Genomic DNA, 26,263 nt, shown 5'->3' on the forward strand with positions numbered 1-26,263 from the left:
ACAGGCAGCATACCAATATGAGTTTAGTATTACTATTAATATCTCTTTAAGGCAACTGCAAAGAAAATCAGTATTCCTAGAAGTCAATACTACTTACAATCGTAGAACTGATACGGCAGGCAATACCTTCGGGAAATATACTGCAGTCAATCGACCAATAGGAGCAAGCTATTCAGAAGAAACCTTCGAGCAGCCCAAACTCTTACATACACTTGCTATACATAGTTTTCTTTTCCACCGTTCGGGAAAGAAATTTTTTCATGACATCCATAAAATCCATTTTCCCATGTCTGTCTGTATAAACATGGACTGGGAATGTATAAATGAGTCTCGACTTTGTCATTGCCGATTTGAGACAAGTTTGCAGTCATCGCAAGGTGCTGAGTGACCACACAGGATGCTGACGATGAAAAAACCGTCATAATCAGAATGATCAGACGAAAACTTTGTCATACAGTTCTTTAACCCTGCCACGTTCAGCATCGTCTTCAGATAGTGAATAAATAACATTGTAGTACACCATTCTTAATGGTTCACAGCATTTAGACCTGTGCATGAAGCCTGTCCAAGTTAAAGTCTGCTGTATTTACTCCAAGTAACTCATCTGACCGTCGTATAGTCGAAAAATTGGCGTGGGAGGAGGTAACAAGTATCTTTTCAAGATGATATAGTCGCTTCAGATTCTCTTGCTTGAACCTTCGATCAGACTAATTCACATGAGATTAAGAATTTAAAGCACACCTTTCTTAAAATTCGTTCAGGAGACAATTCTTCAGGAACAGGTGATGTTTCCATGGGTTTCATTCTCGCTGGTATTTTTGTTAGCTGTGAGATATCTGGATGTTTGAAATACGGGCTATTGGAATAATCTTCGACTTTCTCTAATACTATATAAAACACTTCCAGAGTCATAAGATTCGCAAGAGCTGCTTCTGGAACGTCTAAAGAAATTTTCACTTCCTTTGCAACAAAATTTGAACAAAAATTCGGCTTAGTTCACAGGGGTGGTCACCCTCTTAGCTACGATGTGTTGGAACAGTCCAAGGCAGTGTAGAACAGAAAGGAAACGTAGTCCATCATAAAATTACATACTGTCAGAGCTAGGCGGTAGAGGAAATCCCACATATCATTCTGAGAGTGTATCCATTGGAGCAATATTATACAAAGGACTAACATTCCTAAAGCGAATCGTCTGACTACAATGCAGCCCCTAAAGTTTAGCAGTTGGGACGAGAAACCACTTTTCAGGGAGGACTTGATGGTGTTCAAAGAGCTTGTATGCCATACTAAGCTTTGTTTTTGCATAGGTGGAGTAACGATGCTTAATCAAATTCAGTCGCGTAGACAGTGATTTTGGTTGGTACTGATAAAAAACATTTTGTTGTGACAACCTGCAAAGACTTAGACGACGATAAATAATAAACAAAGCTTACCCCATGGAATATGCCACTCCTCCAACATATGTCGTTAAGTGGGACGATGTGGCTTATGTAGCTGTTTACTGCCTCAATGTTGTTTGTATCTCCCCCTCCTCCCCCCCTCCCATCCCAGACAGTGGAGCGGGACGGGTACTGTGCCATCCTTTCCCCTAGGTCGATAAGTCGTAGAATTCCAACACTGCGATGTTAAAAGGACCACAGACTTCATTAAATTTTACTATTCCATTAGTTTCCTGCTGCGAACGTAACTAAGAAAGAAAACTAAGGAAATAATAAAAACATATAGTTTAAGTTCTCATTGAAATACCAACACAGAAATTTCCTCTCTGAGACGGAATGAAAATATAACTCCTGAAATCGTTATAGGAACAGAAAGCTGGGTAAAGCTGGAGATAAATTCTGCCGAAATTTTTACAGAGGCGCAAACCGTGTTCAGAAAGGCTGGATTAAATAAAGTAGGTGGTGGTGTGTTTGTGTGTGTGTCTGTTGGTAGTCGTTTATCTTGTTGTGAAGTTGAAATAGATAGTTCCTGCGAATTACTATGGGTAGAGGTTATACTCAACAGCCGTAGCAAAATAATAATTGGCTCCGTCTACCAACCCCCCGACTCAGATGATATAATAGCTGAATGCTTCAAATTACAAATAAGACTTCAATCTGCCCTCGATTTGTCGGCGAAAATACATACTCAAAGCCGGTGGTAGACAGAAAACATCTTCCTAACTTGTACTAAATGCTTTCTCTGAGAATTACTTTGAACAATTAGTTCATGAGCCCACACGAATTGTAAATGGCTGCGAAAACACACTTGAACTCTTAGCCACAAATAATCCTGATCTAATAGAGAGCGTCATGACGGATATAGGGATTAGTGAACACAAGGTCATTATTTCGAGGCTCAAAACCATATCAACCAAAACCACTAAAAATAAACGCAAAATATATCTATTTAAAACAGCAGATAAAAATTCGCTTGATGCCTTCCTAAGAGAGAGTCTCCATTCCTTCCAAGCTAATTATGTAAGGATAGACCAGATACGGCTCAAATTCAAAGATACAGTATCGTCAGCAATAGATAGATTCATACCGCATAAGTTAATAAAAGACGAGACTGATTCAACAAGGTACACAAAACACATCAGAATACAGTTGCAGAAGCAACGAAAAAAGCATGCCAAATTCAGAAGAACGAAAAACCCCAAGACTGGCTAAGTTTCACGGAAGCTCGAAATTTAGTGCGGACGTCAATGCGAGATGCTTTTAATAGTTTCCACAATGAAATATTGTCTAAAATATGGTATAAAACCCAAAGAGATTCTGTTCGTACGTAAAGTACACCAGTGGCAAAAAACAGTCAGTAAAGCGATAGCGATGGAAATGTTACCGATGATAGTGCCGCTAAAGTGGAGTTACTAAATACGGTTTTCGGTAATTTCTTCACGAAAGAAGACACAGTAAATATTCCAGAATTCGAAACCAGAACAGCTGTTAGAATGAGGTACATAAAAGTAGTTATCTTAGGTGTTGCGAAACAACTCAAATCACTTAAGAAAGGCAAGTCTTCCGGTCAAGATGGTGTACCAATCAGGTTCCTCTCAGAGTATGCAGACACAATAGCGCCTTTCTTAGCAATCATATACAACCACTCACTTGACGAAAGGTCTGTTCATAAAGACTGGAAAGTAGCACAGGCCACACCAATATTCAAGAAAGGAAATTGGAGTAACCCATTGAATTACAGAACCATGTCACTGACCTCAATTTGCAGTAGGATTTTGGAACATATAGTGTACTCGAACATTATGAATCACCTTGAAGGAAATGACTTATTGTTACATAACCAACACGGATTCAGAAAATATCGTTCTCGTGCAACACAGCAGGTTCTTCATTCCCACGAAGTAATGAGTGCTGTCGACAAGGGACATCAGATCGATTCCATATTCCTAGATTTCCAGAAGGCTTTTGATACCGTTCCTCACAAGCGACTATTAATCAAATTGCGTGCATATTGAGTATCGTCTCAATTGTGTACTGGATTCGTGATTTCCTCGCAGAGAGGTCACAGTTCGTAGCAATAGACGGTAAATCATCATGAAGAACACAAGAGATATCTGCCGTTCCGCAAGGTAGTGTCATAGGCCTTCTGCTGTTCCTGATTTACATAAATGACCTAGGTGATATTCTGAGCAGCTCCCTTAGATTGTTTGCAGGTGACACTGTAATTTACCGTCTAGTAAAATCATCAGACGATCAATTCCAATTACAAAATGATCTAGAGAGAATTTCTGTGTGGTGCGAAAAGTGGCAATTAGCACCAAACCAAGAAAAGTGGGAGGTCATCCACATGGGTACTAAAAGAAATCAGATACATTTTGCGTACACGATAAATAGCAGAAATCTAAGGGCTGTCAATTCGACTAAATACTTAGGAATTACAATTACGAGCAACTTAAATTGGAAAGACCACACAGATAATATTGTGGGGAAGGCGAAACAAAGACTGCGCTTTGTTGGCAGAACACTTAGAATGTTCGACAAACCCACTAAAGAGAGAGTCTACATTACACTTGTCCGTCCTCTGCTGGAATATTCTTGAGCGGTATGGGATCCTTACCAGGTAGGATTGAGGGACATCGAAAAAGTGCAAAGAAGGCTCAAAATGGTTCAAGTGGCTCTGAGCACTATGGGACTCAGCTTCTGAGGTCATTAGTCCCCTAGAACTTAGAACTACTTAAACCTAACTAACCTAAGGACATCACACACATCCATGCAGCACCTAGACCCGCACGGTGCAAAGAACGGCAGATCGTTTCGTGTTATCGCGCAATAGGGGCGAGAGTGTCACTGACATGATACGCGAGTTGGGGTGGCAGTCACTGAAACAAAGGCGGTTTTCTTTGCGGCGAGATCTATTTAAGAAATTTCAATCACCTACTTTCTCTTCCGAATGCGTAAATATTTTGTTGACACCCACCTACATAAGGACAAATGATCATCATAATAAAATAAGAGAAATCCGAGCTCTAACGGAAAGATTTTGGTCTTCCTTTTTCCCACGCGCCATTCGAGAGTGGAATGGTAGAGAAGTAGTATGAAAATGGTTCGATGAACCCTCTGCCAGGCACTTAAGTGCTAATTTCAGAGTAACCATGTAGATGTAGATGTAGAAATATTATTTTCTTTCATCAGTCTACATATTTGCTTTGACCGAACGTCTGCTGCTGACGATCTCTTAACAATTCTTTTCATTCACTTATTCGTAAATTACGTAACTATTTGTGAAGGAAGTTTACACTGGAAGAAAACTCGCCAGTGAAGCCAGTGAAATGCGATGCGAAACGAATAAAGCAGTTATTGAACACCAAGATATTTTCCAGCTATGTAGGGCAAGTAACATTTAACACTGAAGATAAGAAGTTTCGAGCGGAGTATGTTTTCAATGTAGCCTCGTTACATCACTACGAACCTTTTAAAATATTTTATCGTCGGAACATGGAAGCCAAAAATATATTCTCAAAGAATATTTTAATGTGGAGCTTTCTGAAGGGTTAATTCTTTGCTCAGCCAATTGAGAGTCAAACCGTCAGCTTTTAAGTATGTGGGAATTCTCCAGTTACTCTATCACGATATTTTACTTTCGGATCTCGAGTAGTTTTAACAGTGAATTCGCTCCAGCTGACGATTTGATAATTTGTGCTAGATTAAGAAACCACTTCTCTAGGTTCGTTTGCCTTCCATACGCCGCGCGGGATTATCCGAGCGGTCTGAGGCGCTGCAGTCATGGACTGTGCGGATGGTCCTGGCGGAGGTTCGAGTCCTCCCTCGGGCATGGGTGTGTGTGTTTGTCCTTAGGATAATTTAGGTTAACTAGTGTGTAAGCTTAGGGACTGATAACCTTAGCAGTTAAGTCCCATAAGATTTCACACACATTTGAACATTTTTTTGCCTTCTATAAGACTTTTACAGATAAAACATTTCAGAGAAATATACAGATCTGAGCACCATACAGTTTGTCTGTTCTAGCTACGACAGCCTTAAAAAGTCATAAGCGCTTCAACACAACAAAACAAGCTTTCTGATAAGTGATATACCCGAAATCAACAAAAAGTTCCTGCACAGATTATTATATAACTTTATCGTGATACTGCAATGTAAAGCTATTTGGACTATCAGTCCGGCGATATACACCGTGTTCAGAAACAGAGATATGTAAACAGGGAAAATACGGCGCTGTGGTCGGCAACGCCTATATAGGACAACAAGTGTCTGGCGCAGTTGTTAGATCTGTTACTGCTGCTACAAAGGCTGGTTATCAAGGTTTAAGTGAGTTTGAACGTGGTGCTATAGCCAGCACACGATCGATGGGGCACAGCATATCCGAGGTAGCGATGAAGTGGGGATTTTCTCGCACGACCATTTCGCGACTGTAACGTGAATGTCAGGAATCCGGTATAACTCAAATCCCCGACATCGCTTCGGCCAGAAAAAGATCCTCCCAGAACGGGACCAGCGACAATTGAACAGAATCGTTCAACGTTACAGAATTGCAACCCTTTCGCAAATTGCTGCAGACTTCAGTGCTGGGCCATCAACAACAAGTGTCAGCGCGCCAACCATTCAACGAAACATCAACGATGAGGGCTTTTGGAGCCGAAGGCCCACTCGTGTACCCTTGATGACTGCACGACACAAAGCTTTACGCTTCGCCTGGTCCAGCCAGCACCGACATTGGACTGTTGACGACGGGTTTCAAATCGTATCGAGCGGATGGACGTGTACGGGCGTGGAGACAATCTCTTAAATCCATAGACCCTTCATGTCAGTCGGGGACTGTTCATGCTGGTGGCGTGTGGGGCTTGTGCAGTTGGAGTGATACGGGACTTCTGATAAGTCTAGATACTACTCTGAGAGGTGACACGTACGTAACCAACCTGTCTGATCACCGGCATTCATTCGTGTCCATTCTGCATTCCTACGAACTTGAGCAATTCCAGCAGGCCAATGCGATATCCCATACGTCCAGAATTGCTACAGAGTAGCTCCAGGAACACTCTTCTGAGTTTAAACACCTCCGCCAAACTCCCCAAAGATGCACATTAATGATTCTATCTGGGATGCCTTGGAACGTGCTGTTCAGAAGAGATCACTGCCCTCTCGTAATCTTACGGTTTTAAGGACAGCCCTGCAGGATTCATGATCTTAATTCCCTCCAGGACTACTTCAGACATTCATCGAGTCCATCGCAAGTGTTGCGTCACTTCTGTGTGCTTGCCGTGGCTCTACACGATATTATGCAGGCGTATCAGTTTCTGTGGCTCTACAGCGTAAAATTTCCCAGTTTCTAAGTTGAAATTTTAATTAAATAACCGTCTCATACGATGAACGAATGCCCTAGGTTTTCGTCAGCATACAGTTTTTTCTCAATTAGTACGAAAACATCGAACAATAGCGATGAAACGGCGCTGTCCCTGTAGGCTTCTGCTTGCTAATGACCATACTTAGGTGCCCATAATTCTTCACTTTAAAATCTTAGCAAACGTTGAGACTTTGTGCGCCATCTCATTTCTACAGCTATCGAATAAAACGTTGTATATGGGAAAAAGAACACTGTTGCATCAATATTTGTAAATAATGAAGTTCTGAATCTTTCTAGCAGATAAAAATTGTGTGGCAAACCGAAACTCGAACACGATGTCTTAGCCTTTCGCGAGATAATGTGCAACCGAGCTACCTGAGCATCACCCACTACCTGACCTCACAGCTTTCCTTCTACCAGTTCGTCATCTCCTACCTTCCAAACTTCACAGAAGTTCTCTTGCATACCTTTCAAGACTAGCATTCTTGGAAGAAAGAATATTGCCGAGACGTGGCTTAGCCACAGTCTAGGGGGGTAGTTCGAAAGGTAGGAGATTGAGTACTATCGGAAACAAGGCTGTGAAGAAGGATGGTGTGTCGTGATTGGATAGCTCAGTTGGCAGAGCACTTGTCCATGAAAAGCAAAGGTCCCAGAATCGATTTCCGGCGCGGCACACAGTTTTAGCGTGCTAGTAAGTTTTAGATCAGCGCACACTCCGCTGCAGAGTGAAAATTCATTCTGGGAATAATATTCTAATAATGGACTTAATGAAATGATTGGGTACTTTATTTGCCAAAATCCTTACCTCTAACAGATGACGAAATAGCAGTTACGTTCTCATCACAGGGGCGCCCTGCGTATTAAATTGGTGACAATGCAAGTTGTTGAATATTGGTGCCTCCCTTTAGGAGGAAGGAAAAACAACAATTGAACATCCTGCGGTGACCTGGCATCCGGTAAAACAGGTGTAAAAGGACGACGAAGTAATTAAGAAGAAAAAAAATATTCTTTTCCCTTTAGCCTCCTGATGTGAATGGGTCCGCTAAATGTCTAAATATAACTCGGCGTTACAACATTTTGTACCTCGTCCAATCTGTGATGGATGGGGCAGGTCTGTAAACATCTGCAGATGCGTCATCCCTGCGGTTGAGGCTATAACGAAAGTGGGGCAGAATGTTACGCAGTCCTAAGATCCTCCTCACCACCTCTTGTACGTGCGGTATATAAAATGTCTTCAGTGGCAGATTAAATAAAGAAATGGAACCAGAATTTGTGACTATTTTTATAGTTTTGATATATTTTAAGGTTCTTACTTTCCGAGAAATCTAGTAGGGAACAGATGGTAGCTATATTTGGGAATGTAGGTTTTCTTGGTGGGTTTCACTGTTGAGGTCTTCTTATCTTTTAAGCTCAATGTCAGCATCGCTCTTAAGGCACCTTTCAACAATACTTCTACTCCTCATTCTTGCTAGAAAGTGAGTATGAAACGCGTCTGAGTGCGATATCAAAATCGGGCAGATACCGGGCCCAAAACCGAAAAGATTTATTTTGTCCGAACTGTATATTACTATCTCAGTAAGATGACAGTATTTGAAAATTTAACTGTTCAATAGCTATGACAGTGCGTGAAATACCAAGTGTAACCGATATAATGCAGATATTTCTATTGGTGACTGAAGTTGGTGTACTGAACAACATTAAATAAGTATTTAATTAATTTTCATACAAATAATTATAGCTATTAGGAGAAGTACGTTTTAGGTTGTGTAGTACTTCCAAGTACACGTGGCAAGAGCAAGCTGTTAATACTTGTTTTCCATTTGTCAGCAGGTCAGGCGTTAAGGTGCAGACACGTGGACACAAAACGGTTAGTCTATACCGAAAGGAGTAGTTCACTTAGCGCTACAGTCAAGGCCATGCAGAACACACCAGGTCGTAAAGTTCTTTTGTTTGTTTTGGTCAGAATAGCTCAGTGTCGGTTAGACCGTCAGTAACAAGCCGCTCGAGTTGCTGCTGCTAATAAGGCGAGTACACCTTTCGGTTATCACATATTTTTACGAGCTTCAAACAGGAGCGACTTATTTTCAGTTATCTGTCTAGTTACTACTTTATTTTTGTAATTTCTCACGTGTTTGAGTGCTTACTAGACACAATCTTGTATTTTAAAAACAGTGTAGCGTACTGTACCGCCGTTGCTACCGACTCTTGCATTGACCAATGCATCGTACAGGCTTTTGTTTCATTCAGTAAGTATAGCTCAGTGTCGGTTAGACCGTCAGTGAGAGAGCACCTCGTGTTCCTGCTGCTAATAAGGCGAGTACACCGTTCGTTTGCTACATATTTTTACGAGCTTCAAACAGGAGCGACTTCAGTAATAGATAGGAACTGTGATTGCTGTGTACAGATGCTAGGTGAGTTGGTGACCCTTCACTAATAGCTCCAGGTGGTGTTGGCTTCTGTCACACAGTTTGATGCTGCTGCCAAGGGGAATCACTGTGGGGGATCGGACGCGGGGATTCGAGTGACGTCGAACACATCTCACGTATCCCCCGATCGGTCCACTGCTGTGGCCGCCCCGGGTACTGCCTTCACTGAGGTTGACCCCTCACTCATGATAGAGTGGGAGATCATTCCAAAGTCTGGCAGGCATCAAGAGACTCTCTGAGGGGCCGATTGTAGAGCCTTCCCAGTGCGTTTGACGAACAGGTTTCGGGCGGTATCTGTGGCTGACGAAGTCTCTAAGACGGATGCAGTCGTCCACCCTGTTCCAGAGGAAGCTTCTCGGCCCTCGAGGTCTGAGCATTCACAGAGGGTGGGTTTGCTGGTAGCTGGGAGCTCCAGCGTTAGCCACGTAATGGGGCCCCTTAGGAGCATGGCTGCCAAGGAGGGGAAGGAAGCCAGTGTGCACACCGGGGGGAAGTCATTCCTGATGTGGAAAGGGTGCTACCGGATGCCATGAACAGTACAGGTTGCAGCGAATTGCAGGTGGTTGCTCATGTCGATACCAATGACGTGTGTCGCTTTGGATCGGAGGAGATTCTCTTTGGTTTCGGGCGGCTAGCGGAAATGATGAAGACTGCCAGTCTTGCTTGCGAAGTTAAGGTGGCGCTCACCATCTGCAGCATCGTCGACTGAACCGAATGTGGTCCTATGGTGCAGAGCCGAGTGGAGGGTCTCAATCAGAGGCTCAGGCGGTTCTGTGACCGTGTAGGCTGCAGATTCCTTGAATTGCGCCATCGGGTGGTGGGTTTCCGGGTTCCGCTTAATAGATCAGGAGTCCACTACACACAGGAAGCGGCTACACGGGTAGCGGGGGCTGTGTGGAAGTTAGTGGGCGGTTCTTTAGGTTAGAATTTCTCAGGAAACCACAGAAAGGGCGTCCGTCTAAAAGAGGGCAGGTAAAACACAGTATAGTAGTTTTAGTAACAATCTGTATTGTAGTTGTAAATTGTCATAGCTGTGTTGGAAAAGAACCAGAGCTCCAAGCCCTAATAGAAAGCACTGAAGCTCAAATAGTTATAGGTACGGAAACCCGCCTAAAGCCGGAAATAAGTTCAGCCGAATTTCTTTTCAAACGACCTAACGGTGTTCAGAAAGGATGGATTAAATACAATTCGTGGTGGAGTATTTATTTCTGTCAGATGGAGTTTACCTTGTAGTGAAATATAAGTAGATAGTCCCTGCAAAACAGTATGGGTAGAGGTTATACTTGACAATCGGACTAAACTATTAATTGCATCGTTTTACCGACCCCCCTACTCAGAAGATATAGTTGCTGAACAGTTCAAAGAAAACTTGACTCTTATTTCAAAACGTCATCCGAAACTGTACTGAATGCTTTCTCAGAAAACTGTTTTGAACAATTAGTTCATGAGCCCACTCGAAGCGTAAATGGTTGCGAAAGCGTACTTGACCTCTTAGCAACAAATAATCCTGGACAAATGAGTATCTTGACGAATACAGGGATTAGCGACCACAAGGCAGTTGCTGCAAGATTAAATACCACCCACAACCATCGAAAAGAAACGCAAAGTACCTCTATTTAAAAAAGCTGATAAAAATGCTCTTAACGCCTTTTTAAGAGACAGTCTCGACTCCTTCCGATCTGATCACGTAAGAGTAAAAAAATGTGAAATTATTTCAAAGAGATAATATCAACGGCAATTGAGAGATATATACCACATAAATTAATAAGTGATGGTACTGATCCCCCATGGTACCCAAAACGGGCCAGACCGCTGTTGCAGAAGCAACGAGAAAAGCATGCTAAATTTAAAATAACTCAAAATCCCTAAGATTGAAAAAGTTTTGCAGAAGTTCGAAATATAGCGTGTACTTCAATGCGAGATGCTTTTAATAATTTTCGCAAAGAAACTCTGTCTCGGAATCTGGCAGAAAAGCCAAAGAGATTCTGGTCATACATGAAGCACATCAGTGGCAAGACGTAATCAATACCTTCACTGCGCGATAACAACTGTGAAGTTACTGATGACAGTGCCACTAAAGCAGAGTTATTAAACACGGTTTTCCGAAACACCTTCACCAAAGAAGACGAATTAAATATACGTGAATTCCAATTAAGAACAACTACCAAGACGAGAAACATAGAAGTAGATATCCTCGGTGTAGCAAAGCAGCTTAAATCACTTAATAAAGGCGAGGCCTCCGGTCCAGATTGTATACCAGTCAGGTTCCTTTCAGAGTATGCTGATACAATAACTCCATATTTAGCACTTATATACAACCGTTCGCTCACAGGAAGATCCGTATCTAAAGACTGAAAAATTGCTCAAGTCACACCAATACCCAAAAAGGGAGTATTCCGCTGAATTACATGCCCATATCACTAACGTCGAACTGCAGTAGCGTTTTGGAACACATACTGCGTTCGAACATTATGAATTACCTCGAAGAAAACGATTAATTGACACATAATCACCATGGATTCAAAAAACACAACTAGCTCTTTATACTCATGAACATAACTAGCTCTTTATACTCATGAAGTAATGAATGCTGTCGACAGGGGATGTTTAATTGGTTCCATATTTTTAGATTTCCAGAAGACTTTCGACACCGTTCCTCTCAAGCGTCTTCTAACCAAACTGCATGCCTATGGAATATCGCCTCAATTGAGTGACTGGATTCGTGATTTCCTGTCAGAAACGTCACAGTTCGTAGTAGTACACAGAAAGTCATCCAGTAAAACAGAAGTAATAGCCGGCATTCCCCAAGGAAGTGTTATATGCCCTCTATTGTTCCTGATCTATATTAACGGCGTATGAGATAATCTGAGTTGCTCTCTTAGATTATTTGCAGATGGTACTGTCATTTACCGTCTTGTAAAGTCACCAGATGATCAAAACGAATTGCAAAACGGTTTAGGTAAGATATATGTATGGTGCGAAGAGTGGCAATTGACCATGATCATAGAAAAGTGTGAAATTCTTCACGTGACTACTAAAAGGAATCCACTAAATTTCGATAACGCGTTAAGTCACACAAATCTGGAAGCTGTAAATTCAACAAAATACTTAGGGATTACAATTGCAAATACCCTAAATTGGAACGATCACATGGATAATGTTGTGGGTAGAGTAAACCAAAGACTGCCATTGAATGGCAGAACGCTTAAAAGGTGCAACCAATCTACTAAAGGGACTGCTTACACCACACTTGTCCGTCCTATTCTGGTGTATTGCTGTGCGGTGTGGGATCCGCATCAGGTGGGACTGACGAATGTCATCGAAAAAGTTCAAAGAAGGGCGGCCTGTTTTGTATTATCGCGAAATAGGGGGGATAGTGTCACAGACATGATACGTGAATTGGAGTGGCAATCAGTAAAACAAAGACGTTTTTCGTTGCGACGGGATCTTCTCATGAAATTTCAATCACCATTTTTCTCCTCCTATTGCGAAAACATTCTGTTGGCACCCATATGCATAAGGAGAAATGATCATCACGAAGAAATAAGAGAAATGAGGGCTCGCACGGAAAAATTTAAGTGCTCGTTTCTCCCGCGCGCCGTTCGAGAGTGGAACGGAGGAGAAGCATTTTGAAGGTGGTTCACTTAACCCTCTGCCAGGCATTTTATTATGAATAGCAGAGTAATCACGTAGATGTTGATGTAGATGAAAGGTATGATGTGTTTGTGGGAAGAGTCTTTGACACAGAGAAAGAGTAGCCAACATACTGATGTGTGCACATATTAAGCTAGAACATATAAAATATCTGCACTTACGTTTGTTACACTCTGTATAATATTACCGCAGGAGTAAATTATTCACTGGCCCAGTCCGTGATGCTATCAAAATGAAGTCTACTTTTTTTTAGACATACATCTACTTTAAATATCTGTATCGGTCTTTCCCAAATTTGAACAGCCCTGCTTCAAATACTTCTTGATTTTGCTGTTATACATGGGAGATGAGTGGTATAAGGTCCCTTGCTGAGCGCAGCCGTGACTTACCTGTTAAACCAGTCGTCGGTGTACCGCGGGTACGGGTAGGGGTCGTTGCTGCTGAAGTCGTAGCTGGCGCGAGCGTTCTGTAACAGAAAAAGGAAAACATCAGTCAAATCTGGACAATTCCTCATTGGAGACTGTCGATTAGTGCTTGAAAAGGAGATCGCATATCTAAACTCTCAAATACATACAATAAAAAATCTTATATTAGGGTGCTAAAATTTCTTGTAACACTCGAAAGATGCGTTCTCTATATTCGGCATATCATTTACGGGCAACACAACAAACTGATACAAGTTACAGAAGCAGAACACTGCGTCGTATTCTATGGGTTTATAACGAGAAATAGTACAAGTCAACGGAGGTTTTTGTACGCGCATCACAATTAGCTTTCAGGTCACTAACATTCGATGGACTGAAATAACTCAAATATGGCAATATAAACATCATTCCACAAAGTACTGACGTTGGGATGGTTCCCATCACAAAAGCACTTCAACATTTTATGATTTTTCTTCTTAATTTTGTTTCAAGCAAAGACAGATTTCAGTATGCAATACAGAGACTTGTAAATTACGGTTTGTGAGCTGGGATGCAGTTAAGAAGCATCAACAGGCCGTTCCCGCAGATGCAACAAGCGCTCATGTAGCCGGGAGTAATGAGGAGTTCTGACCAGGATCGTGAGAAAACAGATTCCTGAGTATTTGTGCAGTGTGCGGCGCTGTTTACGCGCCAGAATAAGACGGTAACTATGTTAGGCAATTGCCACAAACTGCGTGGAAAGAATAACTATACTTACATACGTTCTAAAACAGAAGAACAAACGACGACCACTAAGGATCACAGATTGATGTCCATACCGTATTTGATGGAAAATCAAAATTGTGAGCTTCGGCGGCCGGTTTATGAAAGTGTGACACTGTAGCTCAATTTCACCGCGCAGCTGGAAGGGATTAGTAATCTGGAGACGTGTCGATACCAGGCCAGAAAATCTTTGGGAATTTAATTCCGTTTACTCATTTGTGCAATAACTGTGCCTCGCAGACAGATGGGTGAACAGTACACACTGATGTCAACATTTGAGAGAGGACGTGTAGTTGGGCTCAGAGAAACATACGGATCGCTGGACATCTCAATAGGAGTCATGCCACTTTTCTGCGGTGTTGGCAGGGATGGGTGACTCATGGCCGAACACAGCGTCAAGGCGGAGTCAGTCGACCTAGAGTGGCCACAGAATGAGAGGACGGAGTAATCGTCAGAGAGGCATTCAGAGCCCCTTATTCATCATTATTATCGATCCGAACTGGTGCCTCAGTGACCACAAGAACCATTAATAGATGGCTCACAGAAATGGGACTCACCTCACGCCGCCCTGTACAACTCGTCCGTTTGCAACTGTGTCCGACATATTAGGCATGGTATGGAACTCTCTTCAGTGATGTGACCCGTTTGGAATTGGGCCCTGATGATCAGCATAACCATGTCTGGAGACGCATCGGCCAACTGAACGATACCATCTTGACTGTTGCCCGCCATACTGTCCGACAGCTAGCAGTGATGGTCTGGGGTGCCGTTTCATTTCATAGCACAACTCCTTTGTCATCCGCGGCACGCTTGCAGCACGTCGTTATGTCGACGGTATTCCATGACCCGTTTTGTTGCTCTTCATGGCAAACCATCTTGGGCTTATAGTTCAGCAAGATAATGTCCTCCCGCAAACGGCGAGAGTTGTCTTTGCGCTTGCCAAACCATACCTTTGCCATCAACGTCACCTGATCTCTCCCCGGTTTAAAGCGTTTTGAGCGTTACGGATAGAACCCTACAACCACCTCGGGATTTCGACGACCTAACGCATCAATTGGACAGAATTTGGCACGATATGAGACGGACATCCAACAACCATATCACTCCCGAATGAGGTTTTCACTGTGCAGCGGAGTGTGCACTGATATGAAACTTTCCTGCAGATTAAAACTGTGTGCCGGACCGAGACTCGAACTCAGCGCACACTCCGCTGCAGAGCGAAAATCTCACTATGGAAACATCCCCCAGGCTTTTGGTAAGCCGCGTCTCCGCAATATCCTTTCTTCAAGGACTACTAGTTCTCGCGGACGTTGTGGCCGAGCGGTTCTAGGCGCTTCAGCCCGGAACCGCGCTGCTGCTATGCTCGCAGGTTCGAATCCTGCCTCGGACATGGGTGTGTGTGATGTCCTTAGGTTCATTAGGTATAAGTAGTTCTAAGTCTAGGGGACTGATAACCTCCGATGTTAAGTCCCATAGTGGTCAGAGCCATTTGAACCAGTACTAGTTCTCCAAGTTAGCAAAAGAGCTTCTGTGAAGTCTGGAAGGTAGGAGACGAGGTACTGGCTGAATTAAAGCTGTGAGGACGGGTCGTGAATCGTGCTTGGGTAGCTCAGTCGTTAGCTGCTCTCTGTAAGGGGAAAAAAAAACTGAGTGAACGGATCAACGACGAACCTGAACAGGCGTCATGCATGGGACGTCCACCCTGAACAAATGCAACAAACTATAACGAACAAAATGAGATAAAAAAAGAGAGCACTTGTATGCGAAAGGCAAAGGTCCCGAGTTCGAGTTTCGGTCCGGCACACAGTTTTAATCTGCCAGGAAAGTTTCAGGTGTATCAAGCCAAGCCGAATAACTGCTTATATAAGGGCCAGAGGTGGACCAACGCGTTACTGAGTTGCCCAATATGTGAAGTTCTTCCTCTCAAATAAATAATCCAGTTTTTCTGAAAATGTAATAATTTGTTTGTCTGCACATGTATATCACATCTACCGATTTCCGTCCATTTCGGATTTTTATTTGTTTGCTGGCACGGCGCCAACGGGATAAAAACGAAATGACTCAACCCATTCATAAACGAGATTCGTGCCGTAATTCGTTTCTGCCTTTGAAAGCAGAAAACACAACAACAATCCACAATAAGCTGTTGAAAGAGTACGACACTGATGAGCATTCATATCACAGTGGTTGGATAGAAGGCAATCTCTCTGTGAAGACTCGGGAATGGCAAATGAAGTGGAAGCCCTGAGGCTCGAAGACCAGAAATTTGCAATCCTAGCGACAATGACAAAACTACTAATGTTTCCAATTACTTTGAAATTAATAGTTTACGAAACATTTGCCAATGTTATTTTAAAAGGAACCAAAAGCCTCAAGAATGCTTTCTAAAATGTAGTACTGAAATTTAGCCCAGCAAAATCAGTAGGCGCAAATATGTCGCAGAGGTAAGACTTGGGGTGAAGCTGTTTCACGACCAAATACATAGAGTGCGTTCAGCACTTAGACCCAATTGTTGCAACGTCATGCGTGACTGAACACGACATTTGTCCATAAATTAAACAGTTGTATTACGAATAGTATAGTACGAGGAACAGATATTTGTTCAGTGCTGAAGTTCTGGGGAAAATCCTTTTGCTTGCCTCCAATAAATGGCACTCAAATTGCATCCCGCTATTATTTTTAAAACGACTGCACCAGAACCCATACGTCAAACAATGGCCACCTTGTGGGCCCTTGCAGATGAAGTACTCATTCGATGTAATAAAAGCTGCTGGAGCAACAAAGTTTCCATGACAATTGTCGTCGTCGGATATAGCGGATTGTTGCCGCGGAGATGAGCGGCAATTATGAGCAAACCACTCACCAATTCATTGTCTGAGAAAATATACGGTGAGCAGCGGTGTCTTCCACAGCTATCGTCCTGTTATGGCTTCAAAGTATCGACTGTCCATGCGCGTAAACTGCCGAACTCATGGCACAGGCTATAAGGATTAGAACGCATGAAGTCTCCGGCTATCAGCCGAGTTATTTAGTCATCCGAGAGGTGGGTTCTTAGAAGAGTTAATCAGTATACTCCTAATACGACCTGCTACGTATATTTCGCGAAAAGATCATGAATTGGAAGAATATGAGCTCTCACAGAGGCTTACCAAGAGTCGCTCTTCCCGTAAAAAATGGTTCAAATGGCTCTGAGCACTGTGGGACTTAACATCTGTGGTCATCAGTCCCCTAGAACTTAGAACTACTTAAACCTAACTAACCTAAGGACATCACACACATCCATGCCCGAGGCAGGATTCGAACCTGCGACCGTAGCAGTCGCGCGGTTCCGGACTGAGCGCCTTAACCGCTAGACCACCGCGGCCGGCTTCCCGTAAAAGATTCACGACTGAGTCACTAAAGAGTGAAGTGATACATAAACTATCCTTCCCCCACGTACCATTAGGCGGCTTTCTGAGTATGGATGTTTATATAACTCCATCGTCAGTGGGTAAAGAATAGAGAGAGGCGCTAATTATGACACATGATACAGCGCTACTTGAGTAACCACGAAGTCGTCGTCTTCCAGTATCCCGCAGAAGCTGGTCCGCTGGTTTATCTCTAGAGTCGAATCGATATTACCTCCTGGTACAATGACGTTAGTCACTACAGGTCGAATCTACGACTTACTGGTAAAAACTACCAGAGGGGGAATAACACTTTCGAGAAGGCATGTATTTTAAGATTCGGGGCTGTCATTAAAATGCGTGCTCGTACTCATATGATCAAACTGCGATTAAAAGCAATGTTATTTCAGTTTCTTCATCTGCACATCAGGAATCAGAATTAACTGGTGTATAAGAAATGGTTAGTAACATTCGTCAGTTACCCTAAAAGTTTTGATCCTGGAGTATTTCACAGTAATAATAATGTAATAATAATAACAACAACAATAATAATACTATTTCACAGTTATAGTAATATAAAAATAATAATAATAACAATAATAATAATCACCGTCATCGGCCACTGATGGATAAAGACCCCCTCCTCTTGACTTCTCCATGTTGCTCCTGCATATTTTCTAATGTCATGTGACCACTTGCCGTTAGGTCGGCGTCTCGGTCTTCAATTATGTTCTGGAAATGTACAAAGAATGTCCTTGGTTCACCTACCATCTATTGCCCAGACTACATCTCCGGCCCATCTCCATTTTATTTTCACTTCGGTCATAATGACGTGTTCCTTTTCACTCTGTTCCATGTGATTTCTTCCCTCTCGAACTAATTCTCAACATGGCTCTTTTCCTTATTTAGTGAGAAACTCCCTGATTTTCAAACATTTCCCTTGAAAGGCTATATATCATTACCATGAGTGATACACACTCATAGTATACAGGTGATCATAATTAAACTTTCAAAACGCTGTAGAAATAACACCACTGGTCACGATGACGTCAAATTGCAACGGAATATTATCGGAGAAGGAGAAATACGTATGGCGGAAGAAAAAAAATAGCATGAAAATTGATCAATAGATAGCGCTGTAGGTGTCAGAGCATGTAAAAGAAAACACCTGTCATGCGCAAGGCCCATTGAAGTACACGGCTTTTCCTCTTTTTCGCGTCTGCGACGTTCACCATGACCGTCTCAATGCAGGATCGCACCCTGCTTCTAAGGCTGTGTTACAAGAATGATGACTGTGCACACGTCGCTCTGCAGAAGTTTCGGACACTGTTGGGTTTTTTTGGTGTGCAAGCTGGTAGAGGGAGGAAACGAGTTGACTCAACGTCAGTGGAAGCAGTGGCCACAGAAATGCAGGAGGAGAAAGAGTGGTGGTGTGCAAACGTGTAGTGCACGGAGAATTGTCTGAACGTTGGATATACTCGTGAGCACGGTGTGTAAACTCCTACGAAACATCCTTCTTTGCTATCCATTGACAATTACCCACGCACACGAGTTGCTTCCTGTTGACCTGCCAGCAAGAGAGACAATTGCTTTAGAATTTCGTGCTCTCATGGAAGTGGACAGTGATTGGCCGTGCCGGTCGGAGTGGCCGAGCGGTTCTAAGTGCTACAATCTGGAACCGCGCGACCGCTACGATCGCAGGTTCGAATCCTGCCTCGGGCATGGATGTGTGTGACGTCCTTAGGTTAGTTAGGTTTAAGTAGTTCTAAGTTCTAGGGGACTGATGACCTCAGAAGTTAAGTCCCATAGTGTTCAGAGTCATTTGAGCCATTTTGATTGGCCGAGGAATATTTTGTGGACAGACGAAGCCCACTTCCATCTGATAGGATATGTCAATACACAGAATTGTCGAATATGGGCAACGGAAAATCCACACGCAAATCAACCAGTACCACGTCATCGTGAAAAGGTTACTGCGTGGTGCGGATTTACGGCATCATTTATCACAGGGCCATATTTATTTGAAGAGAAAGGTGTTTCCGGTCCTGTTACCTGTACCGTCACTGGTACGTGCATTGAATGTCTTTTGCGCAACCACGACGTTCCAGCTCTCCAACAGCGTGGATGTGTGGATGGGATCATTTTTATGCAAGATGGCGCACCTCCGCACATTGCAAACCCAGTTAAACAGCTTCTGAAGCGCTATTTCGGAAATGGTAGAATTATCAGCCGCCATTTAACTATAGCCTGGCCATCCCGATCACCTGATCTTAATCCGTGTGACTTCTGGCTGCGGGGCTATCTGAAAGATGATGTCTTCAGTGTTCCGATTGAAAACTTAGCTGCAGTGAAGGCGTACATTGAGCAACACATTCTGAACGTGACCCCGGAAACACTTCAACCAGTTCTGGAATATGCTGTTTCTCGATTTCAGCTTGTTGCAGAAAACAGTGCACAGCATATTGAACATGTTTTCCGATTTGATTCTGATTGCTGCTTTTTATGCGGTTTTTGGCCTCAGGACAGTTAAAAACCGATGTGAGTAATGCTTTTTATGTGGTATTTGGCCTCAGGACACTTAAAAACCGATTTTTCCAATCCAATGTGATATGGTGGTGGATGGGCTCACGTAACTAACAATATCACACTTGTACACCCGTGCACACTGAGTAGTACAACTTACGTAAAGTCAAACGTACGCCTTAGGCATTTTTGTAGGATTCAAATGGCTCTGAGCACTATGCGACTTAACTTCTGAGGTCATCAGTCGCCTAGAACTTAGAACTAATTAAACCTAACTAACCTAAGGACATCACACACATCCATGCCCGAGGCAGGATTCGAACCTGCGACCGCAGCGGTCACGCGGTTCCAGAATGAAGCGCCTTTAACCGCACGGCCACACCGGCCGGCTTGTAGGATTCATTTGTCATTTGTAGTCAACCACTATTAAATTATGATAATTATAGCTCCATCTATAGTTACAATTTGTAACTATTTTTCTTTCCCTCTTCTCCGATAATACTCTGTTGCAATATGACGTCATACTGACCAATGATGTTATTTCTACAGTGGTTTAAAAGTACTTCCCATTTCAGATACACTGCAATATTCTATTTGAAAGCTCTTTTGAGTTTACGAAAATCAGTTCGGATCATTTTTACTCTTTTGTTTATTTCTTTAGATGTACATCCAGCAATTTTCATCTAGGGCCCAAAGCACAAAAACTCAAGAAATGGTTCCTCGCCTTCATTGTTAATGTGGCCAATCTGCCATTCGATATGTTTGTTACGTATTATTTTAGTCTTATCAAATTTGATTTTCAGGCCAACTATCAAACTTACTCAATTAAGTTAGACCATTCGTCGCAGAAGTTTATTTGCACTCAGTAGAATATCACCAAAACGGACGTGGTGCAGATGTTTCTTTACCATACATTCCTTCTTCAGTCCAGGTTGAAGTTCTGAAGAAGTATTATAGAACTGCAAATAGTAGTTTTCAGGATGTGGTATCTCCTTGCCTCGCTCTTTTTCTAATTTTGAAATTCTAACTGGACGAAGTTTAATGGTAGCTGTGTAAATGACATATACGCTGATGAACTGATTCTATATGCGTGGATTGTCAGAAGGCTTGCGACACTGTAGCTCCCAAGTGGCTTCTAACCAAACTGCTTGCCTATGGAGTCTCATCTAGTTGTGCTGTTTTCTATCAGAAAGGTCGCAGCTTGTAGTAACTGATGGGAAATCGTCTAGTAAACCAAAGTGATATATGGGGTTTACCAAGGAAGTTTTACAGGCCCTCTGCTGTTCCTGATTTACATAAATGATTAGGAGACAATACGAGCAATCCTAGATTATTTACAGATGATCTGGCGTTTACGGTCTATAGCTGCGTAGTGTGAAAGGTGGCAATCAACATTAACAATAAGTAGTGTGGGATCTTCTATATGATTACTAAAAAAATATGTTAAATTTCGGTTACTCATAAAATCATATAAATTGAAATTTAAAATTTGTTTAAATACCTAGGGATTACAACTGCGTACGAGTTAAATTGGAACCACAACACAGAAATGGTTCTAATTTAACTTGTTGGCAGTTGTAATCCCTAGGTATTTAGATGAATGAGAACCATACCGTAGAATCCATCCACTATGAACTATGGACTTTGCCGTTGGTGGGGAGGCTTGCGTGCCTCAGCGACAAAGGTATCTGTTGAGATGTCAGGCAAACATGTTGTCCCTCAGGCTTTGCAGTAATTGCAGCGGGAACAGTATGGGTGACTAACTGATGCGGCCTTGCTATGCAGGTACTGCGAACGGATGAACGCACAGGGCAGCTACAGCCGTAATTATTCCTGAGGGCATGCAGCCCTACTGTGTGCTTGAATTATGATGGCATCCTCTTGCCTAAAATATTCCGGACGTAAAACTGTTCCCCATTCGGATCTCCTGGCGGTGGGTTTAATAATCAATAAGAAAATAGGAATGCGGGTAAATTATTATGGATGGTTGATTTGGTCACCGCTCCCATCGGATTAGGGAAGGATGGGGAAGGAAGTCGCCCGTGCCCTTTCAGAGGAACCATCCCGGCATTTGCCTGAAGCGATTTAGGGAAATCACGGAAAATCGTCGTCCTCTCGGATGCGAGACATGCCACAACTTTGAAGCAGTAAACAGCTAAATAGGACACATCGTTACAATTAATTTCTTTAGTGTGTCCGGCTGTTGTAGGACTCTCCATTTTTCTTCCTTCTGCTAATTGACAGCAACATTGAGGAGGAGCGCAGATGATTGTGTAGGACAGGATTAACATTTCCGAAATTGGCTACTAACCAGGGAAATCTGTTGGAAACCTTGGTCGGCAATGACGGATTAAAACTATTTCAGGATATATCCTGGATAATACTTTTCCAGACAAAAATTGGATGATGTTATCCCTGTGTGTGTGTGTGTGTGTGTGTGTGTGTGTGTGTGTGTGTGTGTGTGTGTGATGTAATGGCGGTTTGGTGTCATCATTCATACAGCAACACGATTCGCAGTACCCGCTACGCCCTTCGATGTACTTTTGTTTTCCAGCGCTCGTGAGGTTATTGCGTGCAACGTAGAACGATATTTTCCGCCTCTGACGGACAAGGTCGTTAAATGCCACGCGAGAATTCATAAAATGAGAAGTTTAATGAGGTATCACTTGTTCCGGTGTGAAGTGTCAATTTTTCGGTTTCTGCGAACAATGCTTTAAACGTTAAAAGCGAGGTAGTGGAAAATTTTTATTTTCCATATAACTGTTTGACAATGGACCACAGGTGCGTCGTACGACCAGATTTAGATTTCACAGTGATTATCAACTTATGTGACCCACTTTGTTTGTAACTATACCCGGATTAACATTATTCCTCTGATACACGACACCTCTCCATTCGAAGAGAGATAACCCCGTTCCAGGGTTTGGTGCACTGTACTTTAATGTGCATACACATCGCCTGGTTGCTGTGTCCCTTCGTAGTTCTTTTAGTTTTTTCAAGCTGCAATTCCCAGCAGAACTGTACTCCGCTTTGGACACAGATCGATCTTTCCATCTTTGCCACGATAACGTTGTGTTTCCATCTGTTGTGAAGTGTGCCGGTGCGAGGAAGGAAAGACGCGCATACTCAACGAATTAGGTCGCGGTCAGGTTATGGGAGGCCGACGCAGACAATACCTGCCGATCTCTGAGGCCGCACGAGTGTAGGGACAAGTGTCACCGTTTGAAAGGTTATACCACCAGAACCCTGAACAGGGAAAACTGTAGCCGCCAGTTAGCTGGTAAGGACAACATTGATGACGTTATGAGCTGTTGTTATACAATGAAACCGAGCTCATCATCTGGTAGACAAAATTATATTATTTAGAACCACTATGAGATACAAACTCGTTGCGACACATTTGTATACAGGGTGAACATTAATAAAACCGACAAACTGCAGGGGCGGATTCCTGACTGGAAATGGAGGAAAAAACCTCCCATGAACGTGTGTCCGGAAATGCATCGTTGCCACGGTAGATGGCGCTGACGAATAACAGTTCCACTGACTACGTGTAGTGTGTTCCTCGTGTGTTGCAAGCTGTGTGACTGACGCAGCGTACTGTCAGCAGCAGAATGGTCCGGTATTTCTGTCGTGAACAAGCCGAGATGGTGTCCGCGTACGGCGAAGCAGATGGAAACGGCCGAGGGGCAGGAGTGCTCAAAAATGGCTCTGAGCACTATGGGACTTAACTTCTGAGGTCATCAGTCCTCTAGAACTTAGAACTACTTAAACCTAACTAACCTAAGGACATCACACACATCCATGCCCGAGGCAGGATTCGAACCTGCGACCGTAGCGGTTGCGCGGTTCCAGACTGAAGTGCCTAGAACCGAGCGGCCACAACGGCCGGCAGGCAGCTCTGCCATACCAAAACAAGTATCCTCACGGACACCAACCACATCGCACAACATTCAAGCCCCTTTTGGGCGTTTTGTGTGATCATCGGTCCTTTCACACAGACGAACGTGCTGGAAGGCGGAGGATTTTGCGTACACCAGATTTGGAGGACCGGGCTCTATAGGATATTGAGACGAACCCTCGCACAACCTCCATGCCAGTGACCCGCTAACATGGTGTAAGCCAAAGTACAATTATGCGTATCCTGAGTGACAACCGGTACTATGCCTATCATCTGCATTCCCATGGAGGACACTTTGAACATCTGTTATGACTCGAATGAGGTGCACATCTGTACTGTATTCCGGGACGATTTGTTGTCGTTGCACGCACACCGTCCATTTCCGGACACATATTCATAGGACATTTTTTCCTAGATTTCCGGTCAGGAATCTGTCCCAGCAGTTTATCGGTTTTACTAATGTTCGACCTGCGTATGTTTTCTATATATCACTACACTAATCAGCAAAAGTTGGATTGGGATTACCGTGTCCCCTGATATGACAGCGATGTTCACTCCTGGCCACTAAAGTTGCAACACTAGGAAGGATAAATAATGAAATTTTATTGTCTGTGTGTATGTAGTATAGTAAGATGCAGATTTAAATGGGTAGGTTATTTGGAGGTACGCATGGTGAAAGATGTAGTACACAGAGCTGCCAGCACTGGCGGCAACAATGGCTCTAACAAGGTTGGGCATCGCGACGAACTGAACTTGGATGTCAGATACGGATATATTTTATAATGCTTCAATTCTGTGCCGAAGTCCACCAATCGTAGAGACTGGCGAGCGGTGGCATACCAGTTTCTCGGCATGCAGAGGACAGATATTGAAAGGGAGGTTCCGATGCTGTATTTGACAACGAATGACACCCATGCATTGCCATCAATACGTTGCAAGTGTCGGTCTGGATCAGAACAGTGATATGTGTAGTTGTGAGTGCATTACACAGGAGGAAAGTGAATTAGAATGCGGGCAAGTCGTTAAGTCGTTGCTGCTCTTTGGGGGAGTGCTTCCGTAACCAAGGCAGCCGATGTGTTTGGTGTTTCACGACGCTCCGTATTGAAGATTTATACCGCATTCACATGAAAACCGAAACACATCATCCGTTAAGTCACAAAGCGGACGTTAATGTGCGTTGAGTGCTCGTGACGGACGATTATTGAAGAGGACTGTGTCGAAAAATAAGAGAACGACAGGTGCAAAAGTCACTTCAGAGCAGGAAGCCGCAATCGCGGACCCTGTCAGTGCCAGTGCTAATAGAATGTCACTTGGTTGGATGAGTCTTATTTTGACATTGTTTCCAACTTTTGACCAACTTTACGTCCCAAAAGTGAGACATGACACGGATCTTGTGATGATTTGGGCAGCCGTATCGTGGTGTTCCACGGGGCCCAGTGTTATTCTGCGATGTCGTGGTATTGCCAGGGATTATGTCAACATTTTGGCTGATCTGATGCACACCACGGCACTGCGCATGTGATGATGTGTTCCTAGACGACAGGACTCCTGGCTACACACCTCGAGTGGTCCAGGACTGGTTTAGTAAACACTAAGATGAATCATCACAACTCTCCAAGCCACCATTTTCACTAGGTATCAATATTATTGAGCATTTGTGGTCTATTTTTGAGATAACGGTCGCTAACGCTGTACCTCCATCCTCATTGCATGAACTTGCCAATATGTTGCAGGAAAAATGCTACAAGACTCCCTTTAAAACTGTAGAGGACCTGTATTTATCCATTTCGAGTTGACTGGAAGCAATTGTAAATGCCAGGGCTTTTGGACATTGTAATGTATTGTGTTTGTGGTGTTTCCATATTTTTCTTCTCCACCTGTATTTTCAGAGTGTGAGGTATCTGGGGTCACTGATTGCCGTGCCGTGCCGTGGGTCAAACTGAAAAGCCAGATGGTGATTTGTATTGAGGTAGGTCAGGCTAGCATAGACAACATGCGGCATTATCTTGCGCAAAGACAACGTTAAGGAAATCACTGCGATGTGTAAAACTGATCGTAAGCTCAGCGGACAATGTTAGTTAGCTCGCTGCGCACGTACAAAGGAATCGTCAGGCATATACAGTGGTGCAGCGATCGCGTCACGTGATCAACCGAACGCGCACTGGATCTAGAGTTTAGTTTAGTTTAGTTTAGTTATGTCATGTTCCGTAGATCATTTTCACGATTATTTTATCGATATGATGTGGAACAAGTCAGATTACAAGATATATATACACACATGAATACTGCTAATATTAATATTACTGAAATTTTTAGTTATACACATGCAACTACATTTAGAGGTACATTTTTTTACCAGTTATGTTGTTGGGCAAATGATCAAAGATT

General features: G+C 43.1%; 1 protein-coding gene across 1 annotated transcript in view; it reads right to left on the reverse strand.

Annotated features, from left to right (window-relative positions):
- The window catches only part of LOC124613600 (neuroendocrine convertase 2), a 1,535,239-nt gene that overhangs the window by 639,139 nt on the left and 869,837 nt on the right, over positions 1 to 26,263 (reverse strand). Inside the window, exon 6 of the mRNA XM_047142315.1 lies at positions 13,268 to 13,344. Within this exon, the coding sequence (XP_046998271.1) occupies positions 13,268 to 13,344 (77 nt within the window). The remainder of the gene's footprint in view (positions 1 to 13,267; positions 13,345 to 26,263) is intronic.

This window comes from Schistocerca americana, chromosome 4 (assembly GCF_021461395.2).
Source record: "Schistocerca americana isolate TAMUIC-IGC-003095 chromosome 4, iqSchAmer2.1, whole genome shotgun sequence".
NCBI lineage: Eukaryota > Metazoa > Arthropoda > Insecta > Orthoptera > Acrididae > Schistocerca > Schistocerca americana.